This window comes from Papio anubis, chromosome 2 (genome assembly GCF_008728515.1).
Source record: "Papio anubis isolate 15944 chromosome 2, Panubis1.0, whole genome shotgun sequence".
Taxonomy (NCBI): Eukaryota; Metazoa; Chordata; class Mammalia; order Primates; family Cercopithecidae; genus Papio; species Papio anubis.
This window is the reverse complement of record NC_044977.1, coordinates 134,826,353-134,852,686: the sequence shown is the minus strand read 5'-3', so window position 1 is coordinate 134,852,686 and position 26,334 is coordinate 134,826,353. Positions and strand designations below refer to the sequence as shown.

At 36.7% G+C, this 26,334-nt stretch overlaps 1 protein-coding gene and 1 pseudogene across 6 annotated transcripts in view; both read left to right on the top strand.

Annotated features, from left to right (window-relative positions):
• Nucleotides 1–26,334, top strand: part of LEKR1 (leucine, glutamate and lysine rich 1) — a 226,432-nt gene that overhangs the window by 135,157 nt on the left and 64,941 nt on the right. For all 6 annotated transcript variants that reach the window (XM_031663631.1, XM_031663630.1, XM_031663627.1 and 3 more), the window contains one exon: nucleotides 24,068–24,149. In XM_031663631.1, the coding sequence (XP_031519491.1) occupies nucleotides 24,068–24,149 (82 nt within the window). The remainder of the gene's footprint in view (nucleotides 1–24,067; nucleotides 24,150–26,334) is intronic.
• LOC108584650 lies at nucleotides 21,780–24,044 on the top strand (annotated as a pseudogene).

Below are 26,334 nucleotides of genomic sequence, written 5' to 3'. Positions count from 1 at the left end.
TGCTCTTGCTTCTCTAATTCTTTTAATTGCGATGTTAGAGTGTCAATTTTAGATCTTTCCTGCTTTCTCTTGTGGGCATTTAGTGCTATAAATTTCCCTCTACACACTGCTTTAAATGTGTCCCAGAGATTCTGGTATGTTGTATCTTTGTTCTCATTGGTTTCAAAGAACATCTTTATTTCTGCCTTCATTTCGTTATGTACCCAGTAGTCATTCAGGAGCAGGTTGTTCAGTTTCCATGTAGTTGAGCGGTTTTGATTGAGTTTCTTAGTCCTGAGTTCTAGTTTGATTGCACTGTGGTCTGAGAGACAGTTTGTTATAATTTCTGTTCTTGTGCATTTGCTGAGGAGTGCTTTACTTCCAATTATGTGGTCAATTTTGGAATGAGTGTGATGTGGTGCTGAGAAGAATGTATATTCTGTTGATTTGGGGTGGAGAGTTCTATAGATGTCTATTAGGTCTGCTTGCTGCAGAGATGAGTTCAATTCCTGGATATCCTTGTTCACTTTCTGTCTCGTTGATCTGTCTAATGTTGACAGTGGAGTGTTGAAGTCTCCCATTATTATTGTATGGAAGTCTAAGTCTCTTTGTAAGTCTCTAAGGACTTGCTTTATGAATGTGGGTGCTCCTGTATTGGGTGCATATATATTCAGGATAGTTAGCTCTTCCTGTTGAATTGATCCCTTTACCATTATGTAATGGCCTTCTTTGTCTCTTTTGATCTTTGATGGTTTAAAGTCTGTTTTATCAGAGACTAGTATTGCAACCCCTGCTTTTTTTTTGTTCTCCATTTGCTTGGTAGATCTTCCTCCATCCCTTTATTTTGAGCCTATGTATGTCTCTGCATGTGAGATGGGTCTCCTGAATAGAGCAGACTGATGGGTCTTGACTCTTTATCCAGTTTGCCAGTCTGTGTCTTTTAATTGGAGCATTTAGTCCATTTACATTTAAGGTTAATATTGTTATGTGTGCACTTGATCCTGCCATTATGATATTAACTGGTTATTTTGCTCGTTAGTTGATGCAGTTTCTTCCTAGCCTCGATGGTCTTTACATTTTGGCATGTTTTTGCAATGGCTGGTACCGGTTGTTCCTTTCCATGTTTAGTGCTTCCTTCACGGTCTCTTATAAGGCAGGCCTGGTGGTGACAAAATCTCTAAGCATTTGCTTATCTGTAAAGGATTTTATTTCTCCTTCACTTATGAAACTTTGGCTGAATGTGAAATTCTGGGTTGAAATTTCTTTTCTTTAAGAATGTTGAATATTGGCCCCCACTCTCTCTGGCTTGGAGAGTTTCTGCAGAGAGATCTGCTGTTAGTCTGATGGGCTTCCCTTTGTGGGTAACCCGACCTTTCTCTCTGGCTGCCCTTAAGATTTTTTCCTTCATTTCAACTTTGGTGAATCTGGCAATTATGTGTCTTGGAGTTGCTCTTCTCAAGGAGTATCTTTGTGGCGTTCTCTGTATTTCCTGGATTTGAATGTTGGCCTGCCCTACTAGGTTGGGGAAGTTCTCCTGGATGATATCCTGAAGAGTGTTTTCCAACTTGGTTCCATTTTCCCCCTCACTTTCAGGCACCCCAATCAGACGTAGATTTGGTCTTTTTACATAATCCCATACTTCTTGCAGGCTTTGTTCATTTCTTTTTCTTCTTTTTTCTTTAGATTTCTCTTCTCGCTTCATTTCATTCATTTGATCCTCAATCGCTGATATTCTTTCTTCCAGTTGATCGAGTCGGTTACTGAAGCTTGTGCATTTGTCACATATTTCTCATGTCATGGTTTTCATCTCTGTCATTTCGTTTATGACCTTCTCTGCATTAATTACTCTAGCCATCAATTCTTCCACTCTTTTTTCAAGATTTTTAGTTTCTTTGCGCTGGGTACCTAATTCTTCCTTTAGCTCTGAGAAGTTTGATGGACTGAAGCCTTCTTCTCTCATCTCGTCAAAGTCATTCTCCGTCCAGCTTTGATCCGTTGCTGGCAATGAGCTGAGCTCCTTTGCAGGGGGAGATGCGCTCTTATTTTTTGAATTTCCAGCTTTCCTGCCCTGCTTTTTCCCCATCTTTGTGGTTTTATCTGCCTCTAGTCTTTGATGATGGTGACGTACTGATGGGGTTTTGGTATAGGTGTCCTTCCTGTTTGATAGTTTTCCTTCTAACAGTCAGGATCCTCAGCTGTAGGTCTGTTGGAGATTGCTTGAGGTCCACTCCAGACCCTGTTTGCCTGGGTATCAGCAGCAGAGGCTGCAGAAGGTAGAATATTGCTGAACAGCGAGTGTACCTGTCTGATTCTTGCTTTGGAAGCTTCCTCTCAGGGGTGTACTCCACCCTGTGAGGTGTGGGGTGTCAGACTGCCCCTAGTGGGGGATGTCTCCCAGTTAGGCTACTCAGGGGTCAGGGACCCACTTGAGCAGGCAGTCTGTCCCTTCTCAGATCTCAACCTCCGTGTTGGGAGATCCACTGCTCTCTTCAAAGCTGTCAGACAGAGTCGTTTGCGTCTGCAGAGGTTTCTGCTGCTTTTTGTTGTTGTTGTTGTTGTTGTTGTTGTTTAGCTGTGCCCTGTCCCCAGAGGTGGAGTCTACAGAGACAGGCAGGTTTCCTTGAGCTGCTGTGAGCTCCACCCAGTTCGAGTTTCCCAGCAGCTTTGTTTACCTACTTAAGCCTCAGCAATGGTGGGCGTCCCTCCCCCAGCCTCGCTGCTGCCTTGCGGTTAGATTGCAGACTGCTGTGCTAGCAATGAGGGAGGCTCCGTGGGCGTGGGACCCTCCCGGCCAGGTGTGGGATATAATCTCCTGGTGTGCCCCTTTGCTTAAAGTGCAGTATTGGGGTGGGAGTTACCTGATTTTCCAGGTGTTGTGTGTCTCAGTTCCCCTGGCTAGGAAAAGGGATTCCCTTCCCCTTGCGCTTCCCAGGTGAGGCGATGCCTCGCCCTGCTTTAGCTCTCGCTAGTCGGGCTGCAGCAGCTGACCAGCACCGATTGTCCGGCACTCCCTAGTGAGATGAACCCAGTACCTCAGTTGAAAATGAAGAAATCACCGGTCTTCTGTGTTGCTCGCGCTGGGAGTTGGAGACTGGAGCTGTTCCTATTCGGCCATCTTGCTCTGCCCCCCCTGAAGTATGTTTTTCAACTTGGTTCCATTCTTGCTGCCTCTTTCAGGTACCCCAGTCAGTCATAGGTTCAGTCTTTTTACATAATCCCATATTTCTCAAAGGTTTTGTTTATTCTTTTTTATTTTTTTTCTCTATTCTTGTGTATCTGTCTTGTTTCAGAAAGATGGTCTTCAGGCTCTGAGATTCTTTCCTCCCTTTGGTCTGTTCTGCTATTGATACTTATGATTTCATTATGAAGTTCTCATGTTATGTTTTTTAGCTCCATTAGGTTAGTTATGTTCCTCTCTAAACTGGCTATTCTGGTTATCAGCTCCTGTATTGTTTTGTCATGATTCTTAGCTTCTTTGCATTGGGTTATAACATGCTCCTTTAGCTCAGTGAAGTTCGTTATTACTCACCTTCTGAACCCTACTTCTGTCAATTTAGCTATCTCAACCTCAGCCCAGTTCTGTGCCCTTGCTGGAGAGGTGTTATGGTCATTTGAAGGAGAAGAGGCACTCTGGCTTTTTGAGTTTTTAGCATTTTTTGTGTTGATACTTCCTCATCTTTGTGGGCTTATCTACCTTTGATTTTTGAGGTTGCTAAGCTTTCAGTAGGGTTTATGTGGGGTCATTTTTGTTGATTTTGTTGTTGTTGTTATTGTATTCTGCTTGTTTATTTTTCTTTTAACAGACCAATCTTCCAGTTTGCTGGGGGTCTGCTCCAGACCCTAGTTGTCTCAGTTTTTCTTGTACCTGGAGGTATCACCAGTGAACGCTGCAAGACATTTAATATGGCAGCCTGCTCCTTCTTCTGTGAGCTCCATCCCAGGGGGTTTACTGACCTGTTGCCAGCCCAAATGCTCCTATAGGAAGTATCTGGAGACCCTTTTGGGAGGTCTCACCCAGTCAGGAGGAACTGGATCAGGGACCCACTTAAAGAAGCAGTCTGGCTGCTTTTTTGGTTGTGCTACGTAGTGGGGGACCCCTCCTTGTACGGACCACCTGGAATCTCCAGAGCCTGCAGTCTTGTATGGTTGAGTTGGCTGAACCACAGAAACGGCAGCTGCCCCTCCCACGAGAAGCTCTGTCCCAGGGAGAGATCAGAGTTCTATCCATATAACCCTGGCAAGAGTTGCTGAAATTCCTGCATGGAGGCCCCACCCAGTGAGGAGGAATGGATCCGGGTCCACTTAAAGAAGCAGTCTGGGCACGAATTGGTACAGCAACTGTGCTGTGTTATGGGGGACTCCTCCTTGTCCTGATACCTGGACTCCCTGGTGTGTACAGGCTAGAATGGCTAAGTTGACTAACTGCAGAAATGGCAGCCACTCCTTGCCCCAGGAACTTGATCCCATCACAGGCAGTCTCCAGCCTGTTGCTGCTGGCTGGCTGGAGTTCAAAGCCAGTGGGTCTTAATGTGTGAAGTGCCATGGAAGTGGGGCCCACAGAACGATGCCTCTTGACTCTCCACATTTAGCCACCTTACTAGGGGAATGTACAGAAAGATCTCGTGCCTTACCGAGATTCCTGGGGCTGGAGTATGTAAAATTCCTAAGCCTCTGTGTGTGCCTGAGCAACTGTTCTGCTGAGACTCCACATAGCTCTGTGTATCCGACCCAGGGCCTTGGTGACTTGGGCTCAGGAGAGGATCTCCTGATCCATGGGAGAAGTGTGGTTTTGAGCAGGGTCATACAATCATTCACCACTTCCCTTGGCTAAGGATGGGGTTTTCTTTGGTTCTGCGCCACTCCCACTCCCAGGTAGGCCATCACCCCACGCTGCTTTTCCTCCTTCTCCATAGGGTGAGTTGTCTACCTAGTCAGCCCCTATGTGAGAACCTGGATATTTCAGTTGTAGGTGCTGAATTAATTCACCATTTTCATTCCTCTCTGTGAGAGCCACAAACTGCAGCCGCTTCTAATGGGACATCTTGACCCCTCCCCCAACAAATTATTATTAACTACAGTCCATAGTTTATTCAGAGTTCTTTTTCTGTTCCTGGATTCCATTTAGGATAAACATATTACATTGAGTTGTCATATCTTCTTAGTCTCCTCTTGACTGTGACAGTTTCTCAAACTTTTCCTTGTTTTTGATGTCCTTGATTGCTTGAAGGTGTAGTGGTCAGGTATATTGTAGGATGTCCTTCTACTAGATTTATCTGATGTTTTTCTCATATTTAAATTGGAATTATGGGTTTGGGGGAAGAAAAACACGAAGGCAAAGTGCCATTTTTATCATATCTTGTCAAAAGTAAATATAATCAACATGATTTTTGACTATTGATATTGACTTTAATCACCTGGTTAAGGTAGTGCTTGGTTTCTCCACAGTAAAGTTTCTCCTTTCCCCCTTTCCATACTGCACTTTTTGGAAGGAAGCTCTATCTACATACATCCCAGACTTGAGTGGGAAGTTATGCTCCCTCTCCTGTAGGGAGGAGTATCTACATAAATTATATGAAATGCTTCTGCGTAGGAGATTCCATCTCTTCTCCCCATTTATTAGTTTATTATTTATATGAGCATGGACTCATGGGTATTTATTTTATACTTAGGTTATAAACCAATAGTACATGCTTCGTGTATATTTTTGTGTAAAATTTCCAACTTTGGCCATTGGAAATCCTTTTTGTTGGTTCCTGTGTGCCATGGGTATATTCCCATCAATGTGGGTTTCTTTTTAAAACATTTCTGACTTTCTGGCTGTACAGTAAAAGCTCATTTTGTATATTTCCTGCCCCAGTCCTAGAATCAGTCATTTCTCCAAGAAACTTTGTTTCCTTTTATTGGCAAACAGTATTCAAAACTAAGATCTGGGTGCTAGCTGTACTTATTAATACTACAGTGTTATTTCTTTTGGTCCCCTCAGATTACAGAGAAAAGAAATATATATGTGTATTTATATACATATCTATAAATATTTCCATATAGGATTTTTATAGCTGTATTAAGGTAACTCTTTTTCTTAACCAAAAAAGAGGGGGATACCTCCCCCACTTACAAAAGTAGACCATTGACCTAGCAAGTCTTCTAAGAATTTAAGGTGGGACAGTGTTTTTCAAAGTTGTCTGACCACATCTGGGGCTGTGAGTATTTGAGGGAAGTGGGTGGTAGGAAGAATGGGTACATAAAGTGACATTAATAGTGCACATTCTTATACATTCAGATGCACTGAATTAGAATCTCCAAGATTCGAAGATGCTTTGTGTTTAATAAATGCTCCTCTAGGTGGTTCTTATGACCAGACAAGTTTGGTATAGTTTAAAAATAATAATAAGAAATGTGGGGAAAAGGATATTCATACTGTAGAATAGTTTTTTAAAAAATGTAAGTAGCTTACATTTTCAAAAAGAACAGTATTTGTGAATTATTTTGGTCACAATCAGCCAAAGCTAACTTTAATTCAAACAATACAGTAGTTTATTGAAAGGATATTATTTGGATATTCAGAATATCTAAGAGGGTGGAAGAACCAGGCTGAGAAAGTGGTTAGGAACCCAGTAAAGGGAGGCTGCCAATTTCACAGCCAAAATCATTCCATAAAAACTATCTGGTGAGGATGCACCTTCTGTGTCCCTAAGACATTGGACACCTACCTTACTTGCTTTCTCCTCTGGTCCTGAACAACAGTTGATCCCTCTACTCCTTCAGCTTCTTGGCGTCAGTTGTTCTTGGATCGGATCTTGAGAAAAATGTAGTTTTTAAAAGCCTGGAAATGAGGCTGGGCGCGGTGGCTCACGCCTGTAATCCCAGCACTTTGGGAGGCTGAGGCGAGTAGATCACGAGGTCAGGAGATCGAGACCCTCCTATCCTGGCTAACACGGTGAAATCCCGTCTTTACTAAAAATGCAAAAAAAATTAGCCAGGCCTGGTGGCGGGCGCCTGTAGTCCTAGCTACTTGGGAGGCTGAGGCAGAAGAATGGGGTGAACCCGGGAGGCGTAGCTTGCAGTGAGCCGAGATCACACCACTGTGCTCCAGCCTGGGTAAAAGAGCGAGACTCCATCTCAAAAAAAAAAAAGCCTGGAAATGAAAAGCCCTTGTTTGGCCACCTAGCCCTAGCATATTTAAGCTATGTTTTTATAGGGATGTTCTGCTGCTGCAAAAATGGCAATATATATCTTAATCCAGAAGTAGAATCAGATTTTAATGTAAGCATCATTAACAATGGGGAAAAGCAAAATTATGTAGTAAGTGCTATATAACCAAAGGAAATAAACATTACATCAAAATAAGCCTCAAATTAAGGCAAACTAGCACACAATAAAAAGATACAGAATGTATCCTAATTATAGAAGGATAAAGCAGCACGTTAAAAATTACAAAGAGTAAGACTGACAGAATTTGTCTATTTAAAAGGTAGAATTTTTGAGTTCAAATCTGCCAAACAACCTAAAAACAGCGACAGACAAAAAAGTATTTGTATCATTTATGATATACAAAGTATTAAAATTCACACCATGTAAAGGATTTATTCAACTGTGTAAGGAAACTCCAAGACCCCAAGCAAATGGGTGATAGACAGAAACAGACCATTAACACAGGAAAAACACATAATTAACACAAAATGTTCAATTACTAATAACTAACTAAATAAAATGCTACCTTTTAAATTAGTATAGAGACTTTAATGGTAAAGTTTTCCTTCATTTGGTGATGGAAATTATTGCTGTACTTTTTTCAGCCCATAGAAATGTTTGTAATTAGTAATCTCCTTTTTGATAATTTATACTTAGAAAACAATCAGAAGAAAAAATTATTTTTGTGGAAAGATCACATTTATGATAGTGAATAATTAGAACTAATTTATGCCCAACACTAATAATAGGAGTAATACATTATCACATGCCAACATTTAGGACATTACCCAGACTTTTAAAATGACAATATGACCACTGGGCATCAACATAGAAACATGCTTATGATTATGTTACAGTGTAAAAAGAATCCACAAAATTATATGTGTAATATAATTACAGTTACAGCAAAATAGATGTATTTGTAAACAGAAACCAGAAGGAAACATGGAAATATGAAAGTAAATTTTGGATGATGGAAAGGAGTGATTTTTTTCCTCTTCAAATTTTTTTCTGATGGTGTTTTAACAATAAACTTTTTTCAAAAAAGAAAAAAAAAATCACCCAACATGTCTTTCAAGATTTAGCTCACATTCTACCTCCTAGAGTTAAAAAAAAAAAAAAAAAAAAAAAAAAAAAAAACCACAAAACTCCTTAGAACAATGCAGTACAATAATTAGCCACAGTTTTTATACTCATTAAGACTTTACCTTGGCTGGGCGCGGTAGCTCACACCTGTAATCCCAGCACTTTGAAAGACCAATGCAGGCGGATCAGGAGGTCAGGAGATCGAGACCATCTTGGCTAACACAGTGAAACCCCGACTCTACTAAAAATACAAAAGATTAGCCGGGCGTGGTGGCGGGCGCAAGTAGTCCCAGCTGCTTGGGAGGCTGAGGCAGGAGAATGGCATGAACCCGGGAGGCGGAGCTTGCAGTGAGCGGCGATCCCGCCACTGCACTGCAACCTGGGCGACAGAGCGAGTGGGCGACCCGTCTCAAAAAAAAAAAAAAAAAAAAAGACTTTACCTTTATTAAGTCCAGTCTATATCCAAAGCAAACGTACAGTGTAGATCAGTGTTCTCTGTACTTTTAGGATGTTTTCAGTCTTCATATCTAGATTATGCAGTTGTAGATAGAATACAGACTCTTCTAAAAGGCAGTGTAATTGCAGAGCAAAGAGCTATTTTTTTTTATTTATTTATTTATTTATTTATTTATTTATTTATTTATTTCCTTTCTCTCTGTCCTTTTACAGACAGGGTCTTGTTCTCTCACCCAGCCTGGAATACATGATCATAGCTCACTGTAACCTCAAACTCCTGGCCTCAAGCATGAGCCACCATGCCTGACTCCATATAATTTCAAGACTAAATTAGGGTTTCATTTTTGCTACTGGTGTTGAATAGATTTACACCATGGATAACACCCAAGCTGTGATAACAGAGAAAACATTTTGAAAGGCTGTTATATTTCTCTTGGTTGAAACCATTTAAAATCAATAGGTCAGAAGTGGACAGGATTATTAGCCCTATTTTCAACTAGCGATGATAAATACCACTTCACTACGTATCTATCTGTGAAGGGTACCAGGTTGGTTTTTTTGTTTTTTGTTTTGTTTTGTTTTAACAACCAACAATCTTACTCGTTCCCATATCAGAGTCCCCATATAGAAATTGTCAAAACATTTAGAAACGTGTTCACAAGTGTACTTCTTGCTTTATGCACAAATATCTTTCTGGTGAACTGATTATACCAACGTATTTTTCTTCCCAATTCACCTGGCAAAAGTATTTACAGTGGTTTAAAAAGACTATAGAACTACAAGTTCAGGAAAGGCAGCAATGTTTCCATCTCAGATTTTGCAGTGTTTTATTGCAAAGTAATTATAACTTTCTTCTTGTCTCTAGGGTCCACGAGGGACTTTCCTGATTTTCCCACCTCCAGTGCCCCAAGCCTGCCCCTTTACTCCTTTCCTACTACCTGTTTCCTACTTGTTATAACCTGATTTTATCTCTGCCTACTATCTATTAACCTATTCACTAGCTTCTAACCGCAATAGATATTCCCATCTATTGACCTTGGGCTGACCATGTCCTGGAACTGATTTCATTTTTTCAGCAAGTATTTATTGGACATCTCCGGCATGCCAGCCAATGGGCCTTCTCTTCACTTTGACTTCTAGTCTGCAGGTGTCCTTCAACTCTTCATGGGTCTTCACAAGACTTCTCACCTCCTAGCTTCACACTGGTTTTATGTATGGGTACTCTTAACTTTAGTGATTCTCAACAAAGTATTTTTTTGTCCCCTGTAAATTTTCTAGTTCCAATTATGTTCCCATTCAAATCGTTTTGTTTGGCTTTACTTTCTCTACCATCTTATGACATTTACTTTCATAATTTTAATGAACTTCAGCCATCTTCTTAATCTGCTTTCTTTTAAATGCATGCCTTACTTTTGTTATTAGCTGATTTATGTCTGTAAGATTTTGTTATCTTGATAAGTATCATTCATAGCTTTTCCAGCTTATTAAAGTCTTTTCGGATATCATGTTAACCTTTTGAGAAAAGGAAAAAACAATACATTACAGTGAATATCTTCTCCCCAGATAAATCATCAGGTTAACATAATGGATATAGTATTTTAGATTTTCTTTGGGCAAATCAAATAAGGGCAGACTGATACACCACTCATCTCCTCTTTCTTTTGTTGTTTTTAAGAAAATAATTGTTTGTTTAAACAATATATTAGAAATCACTTAAATTCACTTTTTGTTATGAACTTTCTAAATGGCTTATTTTAATTAATAATCGTAAGTTCAATTCTAAGCATTTGCATTGTTTATATACTCCTTCCTATAAGCCATTTTACCAGCTTCTCTGCAGTTGTAGAACTAGCTTTAAGTGTTAAGTATCACAATAAGGTTTCTTTTGTAGTACTAATTGAACATCTTCCTTTCTGTGTTCCTGGCCTAATTCTCTGCCCCACCTTCTATCCCACCACCCTGCCTTTTTTTCTTCAGATAGTTCAAACTCTGTACTATCCATTTCCCCTGAATATTGCAATCCCTTCATTCATTTCACTTGAATTTCTATACTGTGGCCTTGTATTATCTATGCCCTTTGTTGTTCATTATTCTTTCTTAGGTTCTCTCTCCTAAAAAATGGGTTAACATGTTATCTTTTTTTAAACTAACATGAAATATATATTTTACACCTGAATTTTTTAACCTGTGCTTATAATATACTTTAAAAGCTGTTCTAATATTTTATATTCCCATATTTCTTACTTTTGAATTCACTTTTAGAATAAATTTTATCTTTCTTCATTTCAAACTATGTAAATATCTCTCTGTTGTGCCTTTCAACCCCCTACCCGTGTTCTCTCCAATGTGGTATTAGTTGAAAGCATGCTAGGCCAAGAATCAGAACATGATGACCCTCCCACACATTAGGCAGGTGACTCTGACATGCCATTTATCCTTAATGAATATGTGTCCACACCTAGGCAATGAATGGATAGGACTAAGACCTTGGAAGGCCCTTTGGGCTCTGATATGCTATGATTCTTATTCTAACTCTGATGCCATTTTCTTGTTTCCAAAGTTAAATAAATGCTCATATTTTTCACATTTTGTTACTTTTTTCCTTGTAAATCACCATTGAAAAGTTTCAACTTTGATTCAAATATATGGTTTTCGTTTGTTTGTTTTGTTTTGTTTTTGAGATGGAATCTCACTCTGTTGCCCAGGCCAGAGTACAGTGGCGCGATCTCGGCTCACTGCAACCTCCACCTGCCAGATTCAAGTGATTCTCGTGCCTCAGCCTCCTGAGTAGCTGGGATTACAGACATGTGCCACCATGCCCGGCTAATTTTTGTATTTTTAGTAGAGAAAGGGTTTCACCATGTTGGCCAGGCTGGTGTCAAACTCCTGACCTCAGGTGATCTGCCCTCCTCAGCCTTTCAAAGTGCTGGGATTACAGGCGTGAGCCACCGTTCCTGGGCCAAGTATACGGTTTTTGTGATCATTGCTTTTCTACATGAAAAACTTTCAACTTTGTTTTCTCCACATTTTCCCTTTATTTCTGTCTTGAAATAGAGAGCAAAACTTTAAATACATGTGTTAATTCTGGTGCCTATAGTTTAATAGCCGTTTAAGAGTAAATAATGAGCTATCAATAATAACCTAACTCTTAATGCCAAAATTTGATTTTTTCATAGAAAAGCCAACATATACAGCAAAAATTTGAAGATCAAATTTTTTGTTTCCTTTTAAAGATTTATTTACCTAAGTTCTGTAATTTTATGTTTAGCTCACACTAATAACTTCCAAAATGCACAATTTATCTCAATTATATAATCCTCTCAGAGGTCGTTGTGACCCACAGTCAGTCTACTTAAATGATTTTCCTTCCACCTGCTAGAATAAAATGTCCTTTACTTTTTGTCAGCAGTCACAAATATTGGAAGACAGAGTTCAAATAAGTCACTTCAGCATTCAGCTTATTTTTAATATTCTTCCTTAAATTTATTTTGCCAACTTTCAAATTTATTCCAAGTGAAAAAACTTTTGACTTTTTTATTTTAGTAAGCTGTTCGGTATAGTAAATAACACAAATAATTTAATAAAATTATTTTGCATGTAACATTTTTACATCCTAACTGAATTTTTTAAAACAGCTTTATAGAGATAAAATTCACAAATTACAAAATTCACCCACTTTAAGTATACAATTCAGTGGTTTTTGGGATATTTGCAGAGTTGTGTGACCATCAATATAGCCAAATTTTAGGAGATTTCTTTCACACCAAAAAGAAACTTTGTGGCCCATCAACAGCCACTCCCCTTATACTCCTGCCCCTTTCCAACAATCCTTAACTCAATTTCTGTCTGTATAGAGCTACCTATTCTGAACATTTTATACAAATAGAACCATATAATATGTGGTCTTTTGTGTGTGGCGTCTTTCACTTAGGATAATGTTTGTGAGTTTCATCCATGTTGTAGCATGTGTAAGTACTGCATTCCTTAATTAGTAGCTTGTTTAGTAGCTTGTGACTCAAGTCACAAAATGAATGTGACATCAATTAGGATGTAAAAATGTTATATGCAAAATAATTTTATTAAATTATTTGTGTTATTTACTATACCGAACAGCTTACTAAAATAAAAACGTCAAAAGTTTTTTCACTTGGAATAAATTTGAAAGTTGGTAAAATAAATTTAAGGAAGAATATTAAAAATAAGCTGAATGCTGATGTGACTTATTTGAACTCTGTCTTCCAATATTTGTGACTGCTGACAAAAAGTAAAGGACATTTTATTCTAGCAAGTGGAAGGAAAATCATTGGCAATCAGTTGGAAAAAATATTGAACTGGGATCCAAACACTTCTACTTTCTGGTACTGTTTAAACCTTTTATAGGCCCTTAAAATAAGTTATTAATTTCTTTGACTCAGTTACTTCATCTGTAAAGTGGGAATATGCTAGCTTTTCTTACCTACCGTAATACGTTAGAATAGGCAAGATAAAATGTAGGACCACCTAAAGGACTATATATTCAAATGTATTTTAAAGTGACTTTCCTGGTGTGATAGCAAACCAAATGATTATATTTTGTATAAAAGCATTCACATTTCTTTAAATACTACTTTAATTTCAGAAGAAAACTATACATTTTAATATCTCTTTGCCCAAAGGTCTACTCACCTCGACTTGTTTATTTTCTAGTCAGCCTTGATTAGCTGTAACCCTGCTCTTAGAAAAGGTTACTGAAGAAGGGAGTGCCTATGTTTAATTCAGGAGTCATCTGTTTGTATGGCAGATAGAGAAGTCTATGAACGCAGATCCACTAGGACCTTACTTGCAAGGTCTGATTTTCAGAGAGCGCTCACTATGGGGACTTGACCAGCTTTTACGATTCCTTTTGAACCATTGAACTTTAGTTGGAATAATGTGACCTTGGCTTCAAATAAAAAGGGAAAGTGCTGATTTTGCAAACAGAAAACCAAGGAAATTTGTTATTATTTTTAGTTGTATTAAATCCAACAACCCTTAAAAGAGACCAACTTGATAATTGATGACTGTGGGCTGCTTCTGTGCCCAAAAGTAGATGGACAAAAAGTTTAGCCTGATCTCTAGACAAATTGCAAGCCAGATAGTATTAACTAAAATTCTAAGAAGTCTTTTTTAGAACCTGATCACCATGGAAATGTGAGTCTAATAAAGGGATCTCCTGTAGAAGCCTTTGATCTTTGATCACTAGAGTCGTCTAAGATTATCTTTGTTTTCTTGCCTTTTCATTTGCTCCCAACATTGAGCTTTCATCTAAAGATTACCAGTGTTTTATGTATCATCTCCATTTTATTAATGTTTGAATCATAGAGGAATTTTCTATAATGATCATAGGCGTCTACTCCTTATAATGGATGTCATTCCTCTGAGACTCCTTTCTCTCCTTTGAGATAGCTATAATTCTGGTTCAATCTCTGGTCATTTTTCATTTTTGCCATTGCAACCTTCTCTCCTTGTTCTTTACCTCCAACATCATTTTCTTATTCTAAGGCTAGATTTTAGCCCTATCATTTTATTTGCCTTTTCTTTAACTGTACCATAGGACCTTGGGAATAAATTTTAGACCTCATTTTTTAAATTCTATGGGTTCTGATCTTTGCCTGATTTCCTAAATTCACCTCTCTCAGATAGTTTTCCCCTTTCATTCTTTCTCCCATTATATATACTTGTAGCGTGAGATGTCTATATCATCCCATCCCAATATTAAGTCTCCTCCTGCTCATTCAGATACCAGTTTCCAATTTATTTAGTCATTCAGCAATATTTATTAGGCATCTGTCATATGATTAACACTAGGCTTAATCAGGAACAACTATGATAAATGTTCTGTCTTCTCTGTCATACATGGCTTCTATACTAAGCATGATTCATCCTCAGGGAAACCTCAGCTAAGCAGTGAATAGAAAGGAGCTTTAATCTGCCCCTTCCCTAACACCTACATGGGCACACCCTCCCTACACACACAGACACTCTTTTACACATGGACTCACCCAGGCACAGAACATACCTGCTGCTCATGGACATTTACAGATCATCCACATTATGGGCTGACAGCATGAATAACAGTGACACTGTCTAAATGAGGAATTAATGATCTCTCCCCATACTCCCACCCTGTGGTCCAATGTCTCTTACCTCTTGGCAGCATCTCTAACATCTCTCTCCCACTAGCTAATCACTGGTACTATTTTAACATCATTAAAATAATAATTCCTATGAGTTCAGGTAGATTTCCTACTATAATCTAAATAGCAGCTGACATTCACATACCACTTGAAATATGTCAGCCATAGGTACCCCCTTACTATCACCCTCCTGGGTTAAGCACTTTTATTATCTCCAGTTTACAAATGAAATTACTAAGGCCTAGAGGAATTCAGTCATTTGCCGAGGGCTACACAACTACTAATCAGCAGAACTGGGACCTGATTCCGGAACTTTACTGCCAGATTTCCACTGCCTAGGAGCACCAAAGCATATACATTGTTATCATTAATATATGCTTCAGAGTGACCTACTGTATCAGGCCACTTCCAGCCTGCCTGATAGTAAACATAAGCTTTTATGTGGGGAAGGCAGAGAGGTCTAGAGGAAAGTGGACACCTGATGACGGCTTACAAGATGAGTTATAAGATGGGTATGAGTATGTTTAGTATTAGGCTGCTTCAATATGATGGTTTTTTTGTTTTCCCTTACCAAAATAAGTCATGTTCACTATTGATTAGGAAATTCCAACTTTCAGATAGAATTATAAACGTTTGATGTGGATCCTTCTAGACTTTATTTTTTGAATATATATTTTTATAAAATTGGGATAAAAGAGTTTTATTATCCCTACCCTTCCCCCCTCCTATTCTCTCTGTTATGAAATCTTTCCAAGTCAAAAATATTCAAAGTATTCTTTTGTTTGGATTAATCATAATTTATTTGATCTTACCCTATTATTAGATAGTTGTTCTCTTTTTATTAAAATATTACAATAAACATCGTCATAATTAAATTTTTACATATCTCTGGGTATTGCCTTAGAATTCCTTTAGTCATAAAACTGTAAAACATGTTTGTGTTGTTTTGTTGCTTTTTACTTTTATATTATGTAATTGTGCTATAGAATTAATTCTTAAGACTGCAATTAGTTCAGAGTAGTTTTGTAGCATGAAAAGACTCTTTAGAAGGTAAGGAGAAAACTCCTTGTCTTTTGCCTATTTTACTGCCATCCTAGCACAGAGAAAAAGTGTGCAGAAAGAAGAGTCCATACTCTGGGTGTCTAAAGATACACTCCATCGCCTTCAGTTTTGCACAGAATTAGCCCTGCATACAGGAATCTCTGTAAGCATGATCTCTGATTATGAAATACACTGATTCATTAAAAGAAGTTGATGTTTATGTAGTTCTGTAACACTATTGGAAAATGTCCTAAATATTATTAGATCTAAACTTCTCTTTTATTTATTAATTTACTTTATTATTAACTCTACGTCTTTTCTTCTTTATTCCCTAAATGTTTTCAGCTAATATTCTGTTGATTTCATTGTAGGTCCGTGTCCCTTCCTACTTTGTTTGCTCTAGGCTGTCCATATCCATTTTGTGGTCTTGAAAAATCTTGTTATAACTTATAAATACTTGTGATTGTGTGATTTTATGCAAAATTTGAAACAACAAAATACTGCTCTAAAACATTCAGAAAAGTTTCTAAATCCATCAGTATTATTCCTATGTTATAGGTAAAGTATTATATTCATTTTGCCAGTCTACAGTGGTTAAATAATATAATCATGATAAACATACATACACACACACACACAAACTAGAATTTTAAAATTCCTTTCTTATCCTTTCATAATTTATCATATAAGTCCCTATAAATTATAATTATCTTCATGTTATATTGGGTTGTTTTAATGTTCAGATAAAAAAAAATACAGTAGAAACTTAGAAGCATTTTTTGCATGAACAATTCTGAAGTAAAAGTGTTGGTCGTTAATATTAGAATGTAATTCATTTATAAATTTTAAATATTCTGATTATCTCCTTAGCTCGATTTAATCCCCTCTCCCCTTCTGTCCCTACACACAGCAAAATAATTTTCTGATTTTAATGTAACTACATCTGTATTGAATTGCATCTTTTAAATTATATATCCACATCTATTCTAGCATCTGATTTATAAAATCTCCATATACGATTTTAGTCCCTTCTGGGATAATGCAGGAAATGTTAAATGTACTTCAAGAATACTTGTTTCAAAATAGATGTAAATTAAACCTCTAAAATATAAACCCTAAAATAAAATGAATTCTCTAACTGGCTGTATTACCACTTGAACTTTGAAAAATGTTTGCTAAAGTTAAAATATGTTAATTTGATATTGACATAGTTAAGTACTTATTAAAGAATTTCTTCTATTATTGATATATATTTTTGCATGTGCAAAGGTTTACTCTGAATGCTCATTATAAAATTTTAAATGAGATATTACTTTTGTAAAGGGCTCATCAAACTGTCATATGATAATATATATGTATAAATTATATCTAATGCAGCAGACTGATTTTGTTTATTCAGGTCAGTTATATTTTATTAGAAATCTCACAATTTCAATCATGTAATTAACTAACCTAACTAAATAAATAATTTAAAATAGTGAAAAAATAAAACAGATAAATAAAATAATTTAAATAGTGAAAAAAAAAAAACAGATTTTAGTTTAAATGAGTTATTAATTTGTTATTTAAAAGACTAATTTATCATTCACCAAGGCCAAATGAGGCACTTGATTGTAATTTATATAAGGACAAATATATCTTAATGATATTTATACACTGAATCTAAGCAGATAAAATAATATTGTATTTTAATAATAAAATAATTTAAATAAAATAATTTAAACTTAATTTAAATAATTTAAACAGTGAATAAAATAATTTAAAATAGTGAAAAATAAAATAATTTAAAATAGTGAAGAAATAAAACACTTTAGTTTAAATGAGTTATTAATTTGTTATTTAAAAGATTAATTTATCATTCGCCAAGGCCAAATGAGGCACTTATTATTTATATAAGGACAAATAAATATATCTTAATTATATTTGTACACTGAATCTAACTAATATGAAACCTAGCTACATAGAGTAGGTGTTTAATAAGTGTCTATTGAAATAAAATAACAAATAAGAAAGTTACATTTTAATGCCAAGACACATACCAGATAGTATCAATGAAAACTGCAGAACTGTTTTTGTTTCACGTACTGTATTTTAATCTTAGGCACTTAATTCTAAACATGTTTGCTGACACTCTTATTTCTAAAGTCTGCAAAGTTTTATTCATTGTTTCAATGATTATTTTTTAAGCAACTTCCATATCTCAAGCACTATGACTATAACAGATAAGGTTCCTGTTCTTGTGAAACTTACATTCTAGTAAGTTTACACTGAAAGGATTCAATAAGTGTAAAGCAGTTAGGATATAGTACCTGGTATATAGTAAGTATTCCATATTTATTAGCTGTGATGATGATGATGATGGAAGACACCCATATATAGATGCTATTCGAAGCCACGAAACTAGATGAGATTATCTTGGGAGATAATGCAGGTAGAGAAAAGGGCTAGGGACTGAGCTCCTTGTGCTTCCCAGCATTTAGAGTGAACCTAAGAATAAGAATAATCAATAGAAACCGAGAAGATAGCCAGAGCATTGCCAACAGAGAGAAAATAACTGGGTCACATGCTGCATAATGTTTGAATTTGATAAGAATAGAGAATTAAATTTTGAAATTGCCAATATAGAGCGTCATTCATCACCTTGAAAAGAGCTGTTTCTGTGGAGGAGTGAAAAAGAAAGCTCAATTGGAATGGATAGAAAAGAGACTGAGGAAAAGGTAAATCATAAAAGGGGAGTCATGAATGGCCAAGAAGTATAAGGTGAGGTGCTCAGCTCCAATAGGAAGCAGAGAACTGCAAGTTAAGCCAAAAACACTACTTTGTATTCTTCAGATTGGCAAAAATTAGAAAAATAGCTGTTTCTACTGAATATTAGCTGCTTCTAATGAATGTTATAAAGCAGGAGCCTTTATTCAGTGAGGTAGGAATGTAAGGTAGCGCCTCCATTTTGGGAACCATTTGGCAGTATTTATGTGTATGCCCATGATCTCATACTTATACCTAATACTGCCCTGGAGACATACTGCAGACAAACTGTCCTATAAGTACACAAGAAGTTGGGTAAAAAACTTTCGTTGCAGGATTATTTGTGGTGACAAGGTTTCAGGTAACCTAGATTCTATCACTATGGGACTGGATAAGTAAAATGTGGTATGTGCACATGATGAAATATTATATAGCAGTCAGAGCAGAATGAATCATATCTACATGTAACTACATGGATAGGTCTGAAAAAACATAATGTTGACTAAAAAGAATAAGAGTTAAAATGAGACTTGTAGTTTAACCTGATTTGTGTAATTTTTAAAACACCTTCAAAACAGATAATGTTTTCACATGTAAGATGCAGGTTAGAAGGTAGACATTAAATTCACAAGCATAAATGCTGTCTAGAATGGATCATTCCCAAATGAAAATAAACATCTCAGTTTCACCCATATTAAAAACAAAACAAAACAGACAACTCTCCTCGTTACCGTGTTCACCTCCAGCTGCAATTCAGTTTTTCTGCTCCCTCTTCATGGAGTCAAATGGGTTGTCTTTAATTGCTGTTTCAAACTTTATCTCCCCACCACCCTCCAAAAAGCTTTCTTGCCCTTTTTTGTTTGTTTTCTTTTGTACTTTGGGCACATAAAACAGAGTCGATTAGACTCTGTAGTACAAAACATGCTATCATCCTTGAACCATGCCAGCAACGCCCCTCTCTAATTAATATACCTATAAATTTTTTTAACAGAAAAATAGAATAATACAACATGTGTGTGTACCTATCATCCATATTTAACAAGTTTTAACATTTTGCCATAGTTGCACTATAGATTGTTAAAGAAGGAAAAGACAATTAACATTTCCATTTTTACTCCTCCCCATACAAAGATAGCTACTGGTGACACCAGGTCCAAGTGCAAAAACAACATGTCCTCAAGGTAAGAAGTGATGAGATTCAGGGCAGAAGTGGAAGAGTAGCCTTAATGCCACCACCAGTGATAATAGCTAACATGTGTGTGTTACTCCCAATGTACCTGCAACAATTCCCCTTCTTTCCATATATTAAGTGATTCAATTCTCACAACAGTCCTGTATGATAGTGACTATTTTACAGATAATGAAACTGGAGTGCCTAAAGTCATACAGTTAACAAGAAGGAGAGCCAGGATTTGAAATTAAGCAGTCTGGCACTCTAAAGAGCTCATGCATGACACCTTTAAACTATCCTGTCGCAACCAGTGTTGAGTTCTTGTTTTTCCTTGTCTTCAATTACCTCTAAAACAAAAAAGTACAGCCTTCTATTTTACATTAAAAAAAAAAATTTCCCTGTCCTCTGGGTGCCAATTCATCTGCCTGCTTGTTCTTCCATTATGCTACTTTAACCTGAAATCATTTTCCTCCATATAGCACTTTGAACCAGATTTTTAAATGTTTTGTATTTTCTTTATCCAGTAAGTTTTAAGTTTGAAATATCTTTCCACTATATAGGTTTTAGTTATTGTTTTCTCAAACATTATACTAACTTAATATGTCCTCCAAGTGACTATAAAGTTGCATGTCAGCCTATAAAATAGCTAATTATGAATGCCTTTTATGTTTGTGGTTTCTAGAATCCTTTAGGAATAGCAGGATTCTCTTAAATGACTGATTATCCCAAATCTGATGCCTGTGTAATGCTATCCAGCAAACAGCTGGCTTCATATGAAGAGAGGCTAAGAACTCTTTTTGTCTTGTTCATTTAAAATCATTTACTTCTTATTTAATATCTGCAAAGAACACAGTCACATCATAGTAGAATTTGCTGTTGTAAATTTTGGATTGTTTCCATGGGTTCTGCCTTACATCTGCATGGTGTTTAAAGCCAAGACTTCCTTTATTTTTGTGGGCATTTAGGGCCTTGTGCCTCACAATCCAATGTCATGCTGAGTGACAGAAAATTAAAGTCGAATTTCTTTATAGAGAAGGACTGGGCAGAACAATAACTTATTCAACAACTCCTTGCCTCAGAAACTGAAGGAGCTGTTTTGTGCAGGTGGCTTAATCTCTCTGCAGCTTATCCTGTGTTTCTTTATTTATTTAGGACAGGAACTGGGCACTCTGCTTCTAAAAACAAAAGGACCAGACTAGTCTACAGGAACCTATAGTGAACTAGTAGGATGTATATTTCATTCAGAACAGCAAAGCTTTGAATTAGCTGCCATTTTTACTGTCTATTATTCTACTAATTCTCAGGTAATTGAAAATTAACTGCATAAAACCCACATATCAAGTACCAGTTCTTTGAAGTTCATTTTAAGATAAGTCTTCCTTTTAATTTATAACTGCATTTAGAAGTAATAACATAAAATTTATCATATGGGCTCAGACCTATGCTTCATCTAGTTTAGGATCATATCCTGACAAAAGCACCAGGGGCCATTTAATAGTAAGGTGTGATTGTTCTCTCTGATGAAATCTTCTCATAGAATCAGTCACAGTAACACCATAATTGTATTAATATTTTTATTAACTATAATATATATTTAAGCTTTCTAAAACTAAAATCTAAACCACCTTTTGGAGTTAGAAATTCTACCAGTTTACTACATATTTCATTGTTAAGTAATTCTTTTCACTTGTCTTAAGTATACCTCTTTAAGGATTCTGGGAATATGGTAATAGATTTGTAGCCACACTTACCACACTTTTATGGACAAGTATCATATTCTCTTGCAGCTTTTATATTTCAAGAGTTTATATTTCAAGTGTGAGAGAGATAAGAACTTTGGGATCAGGAAGACCTGAGTTTGAATTGTGGGATTTAACTAGCTGAGTGACCTTCGATAAGTTAATTACTCTGATCCTTAGAGTTTTCTTAGTAGTTGTGACTCTACATGAAATTATATGAAATCAATAAAACCTAACAAGTATGGGTCATCTACTCTACACTATTACCTAATAAGTTTTTTCAGACCTGGGAAGGCTTGTTGCATGGAATACAGATGGAACCAGTAGACCTCACAGTAAACAAGTGGAGTTCACCCCGTTTGGCTGGGAATTCTTCCTCTCTGAAGTTCCCATCCTTGAACTGGAGAGTCTCTCCAGGGCTGAGCATACCTTCTTCTAGCCCATAATGAAAAATGCTCACTCCCTTCTCTGGGCATGCAGCCCTTTGGCGTGCCACTGTCCATGCCACTAGTGATGGCAGCTGCCTTCTCCTGGCACAGAATACAGAGTCTGGGGATCCTGCCTGGTGGTGGTACGGTCTGCCCCTTTATGTACATGAGTTACCTCCAGCAGCCTCTCATTGTTTCCTTGTTGGAGGAAATGGAAAATTCAAATAGTAGCATGCAAGTACCTGTAATTGAATCATATAAGAAGCCTATACCACAGGAAAAAAAAAAAATTGAACCTGTTATCAAACCACAGAGGACAGATTACTATCCTGAAGAAATGTCACCCCCCTTAATGAACTCAGTGCCCACCCACAAGCATTGTTGCAAGAAAATCTCCCTTAGGTCATAGTGCAGCCTGGGAAGAGACCTTTACTGGTGGAATCCGTGGATAACTCAAAGGAAGCAAAGGATACACAGATGTGATTATGACATATGCAACAAAGTATACACTAAAAGTTTCCACTTGAAATCATACAGAAGAGCACACAAATGTACATGGGATGGATGCATATGGAAGTTTGCTCTGTCTGATAAACAAGACATTTCTGAAAACATACTGGAGTCAAATCTTTTTAGTGCCTGGACTGTAACCACAGCTTCTGTTCTGACCCTCTTGCCTTCCATAGGAAACGCCATATGCTAGTCTGAATGCCTTTGTCTCCCACCTCAACGTGACTCCCTACTCACCTGGCTCTTTCTCTATCCTCCCACCATTATCTAACACATTTTTTACATGTACATTTTAATTTTGATTCAGCTGGTCTGATCCTCTGAATTTATATCATCCAAAACTTCCATATGGTCAGTAGCAGATACTCTCTAATCCTCCCTCTCTTTACCATGGGTGACCTAAAAAATGAGAACTTCCTTTCAGGGATGCTAAGCAAACTCTTCTCAGAGATAGATATATTTAATGTAATAAGAACAAGAAAACATGTAAACTAAAAAACAAAAATTAATGTATGTAAAAGCACTGGATAAACAAAGGTTTATACAAATGTCTGGTAAACACTAATTAAAACATTAGGGTGAATTTATTTTCTAATTTAAGGAACTAACTCTTTGTAAAATAAAGTTAAGAATGCAGATTTGTATAGTTTTATGTATTTGTATGGATGCATAAAGATTTTAAAGTTTACTATTGAAATATGTCACTGAAACACCTGAACAGATGGAACATAGAAATTTTACAACTCCAGTGTTTTGAACATTTTTTTTCTGAAGAAACAAACCAGTCTATCAGTTTGTTTTACATTATAACTTACTCTCAAAAAGCGTACCAGCAAGGGCTGTCACTGGGGCTGGGGTTCAGATCACAGTTTCCATGCACAGGACAATGGAAGGACTCAGATAATTCAAGCCATTTGTTTTTTCTGCTATAGTTTCAGTTCTGCATTCACACACTTGTTAGACGGGGCTGCTTGAATAATCATCCTCAAATACTGCTTGCATTCCCCAGTTAAAGACTCTATGGAAGCCAGTTTCCTGCTTGTATTCTCTTGGTTTTGAAAGTCACTAAAATGCCTTTTAGATGCTACCCAGAGTTAACACGTTCTTTACTGTGAGCCTGGCACATGATTTGTCTGTTTTAGTTCTAGCAGGAAGACTCAGCCATGCTTCTCAGTTCTAGACCACAAAAGTGAGCTCAGGCAATCAAGTGTTTTAGAAACAAGACACATGATCAGAAATTCTTATGTTTGTCAGCTACATGTATTTCATTTGAAAACTTTAGTAAAATTTAGCCTATTAGCTGTTTGAAAATCAGCATGGTGGTGGGGGCAGAAAGAGGCCAACAAATTGGGCCTGTCAAAACCCACTAAGTCTGTGGGGTGTTAGGATGGGGAGGGCTGAGTAGTCAATGACAAGTTGCATATGGACATACAGGCAAAGTGGAGTAAGCAGCTGCCTTATTCTTCAGGAGCTGACTAGCAACATTAAAAGAATATGGTTTACACTATGAAAATATCTGGACACTTAAAATGTACTAATCAGATGAAATACATTGTGTCATTTCAGATTTGCAATGTCTAGTAGAGGCACTTGGAGTAAAACTTCAGAAGGCAGTGACAGAGATGGACAACTATAAAGAAATGCTTATGTAAGATGAAGAACATTAAACAACTTGTAAGATAACAGTGCTCTGTAGATGTGTCACAAAATGGCAGGAATTAGAAATGACAAGAATTATAAAGACCCTGGTGTGTTCTCTGTGATTCTTTTGGCAGTGATTTACTTGTGTGGGTAATAGTTTACTGCTGCTTTTCTTGCCCACTTTGCTGGCCTAGATTATATATTGAAGAACCTGTAAAATATTTTTAAATATATGGAGGATTTCTTTCAGTAAGAAACTTACCTATCCATATATAAAATTTTCCCTGAAAGTTCAAATGCAGTAACTTAATGTGAAACAGTCTTTGAACTTTTTTCTTATCTTTGTTTCTTTATTATCTCTCCACAAGAAACAATATTGAAGTTGTATCTCAAAATTACTAATTTTAGCTTCAAAGAGAGAGTTGAGTAGCTTTGAAATGCTGAAGTACTTATGCTTGATATAAGTGAGAAAGAAGTATTGGAAAACACATGATAAGAAAATGATGTAAAGTCAAGAACACTATTTCTTTTAAAAAGTAATTTTAAGCCTGGGCAACACGGTGAAACTTTGTCTCCACAAAAAAATACAAAAATTATCCAAATGTGTTGGCACACACCTGTAGTCCCAGCTACTCGGGAGGCTGAGGTGGGAAGATCACCTAAGCCTGGAAAGTTGAGGCTACAGTGAACCATGATCATGCCACTGCACTCCAGCCTGGGTGACAGAGTGAGACCCTGTCTCAAAATGAATAAATAAATAAGTAAAAATTACTTTCATTTCAGAAATTTCAAAAATTATAGCATAAACATAGTATATCTATAATTATAATACTAAAATAGTATGTATATAATCTTTGAAAAGTAAGCAGATTCTTTTACTTTATGATATATATGATTTTCAGTTCCTATATTTTAGAAGGATGAACGTCATAAAAATATAAATATTTAGAATGCTTAGCAACCCAGTGTTTGTGTTGACCATGAACTACTCCTAAAAACAATGTGTTTAATAAAATACTGAACACACGAAGGAACAAATTCCAAAAATGCCCTATCAAATTAATGTATACTTGGATTATTTGTAACAAAATAGTTTCTGAAAAGGAAGGAAAATAAAATATTCATACTTTATAACACTGTGGTTAATAGTACAGTAAGTACAGTAGTTCAGCTGTCTGTGTCGATGGCTGGGGTTGAAGGAATTGATGGATGGGGTTCCTTAGAAGACCCACTAGGCCCAGGAAGTAACTTTTTGGGAGATTTTTTTAAATCATGAAAAAGAAACAAGGTGATGGTTGCTAGAAAAAAAATCGTTGTGGCTTTCCCTTGATAACATCAAGGAGGGGTTTGGCCATATGAATGTCTCTTGTGGAGAGCAGTCTAGTCAGGCCCCAGCCACTGTGTGATATTGCTTCTTGGAGCTCAAGAAGTGAAGAGGGCACAGTTTAGGCATAGGGAGGTGGTGCTAGCACACAACTAAACTAAGAGGGAATTTGTTGTCATACCAAGACTCAGCATATAAAGTGAAGGAAGCTAAACATAGAAATGAGCATAGTGAAGAAAAGGAATAAACTTACTGGTAGTGACATGAATTGATATTTTACAGAAAAAGTTTGCACAGAATTCTTTGTATATTCATGTTCTGTGTGATGACATTTTGGTCAGTGACAGACCATGTATACAATGATGGTCCTATAAGATTATAATACCATATATTTACTGTACCTTTTCTATGGTCAGATATGTTTAGATATGCAAATACTTACCATTGTGTTACAATTACCTACACTATTAAATACATTAGCATTCTATATAGGTTTGTAGCCTAGGAACAATAGGCTATATCATATAGCCTATGTGTGTAGTAGGTTATACCATCTTGGTTTGTGTACACTCAAGGATGTTCACACAATGACAAAATTGCATAATGATACATTTCTTGGAATGTATCCCTGTTGTAAAGCAATGACTGACTGTGCATGGAGCCTGCCCATTTAATATTAACACATGCTTTGTGGTATTTTCTGTTTATTATAATTTTAACATAATTTGTGCTGAGAAATCGTGAGAGTCAGGGTAGATTGGAGATGGAGGGAGAAATACACCCCTAAAGTCCATCAAACTAATTATCTGTAGGAAGTTGCTGTATAATTGCAGAAATGCTGATGATGTTTTTATCAGTTTATAAAACT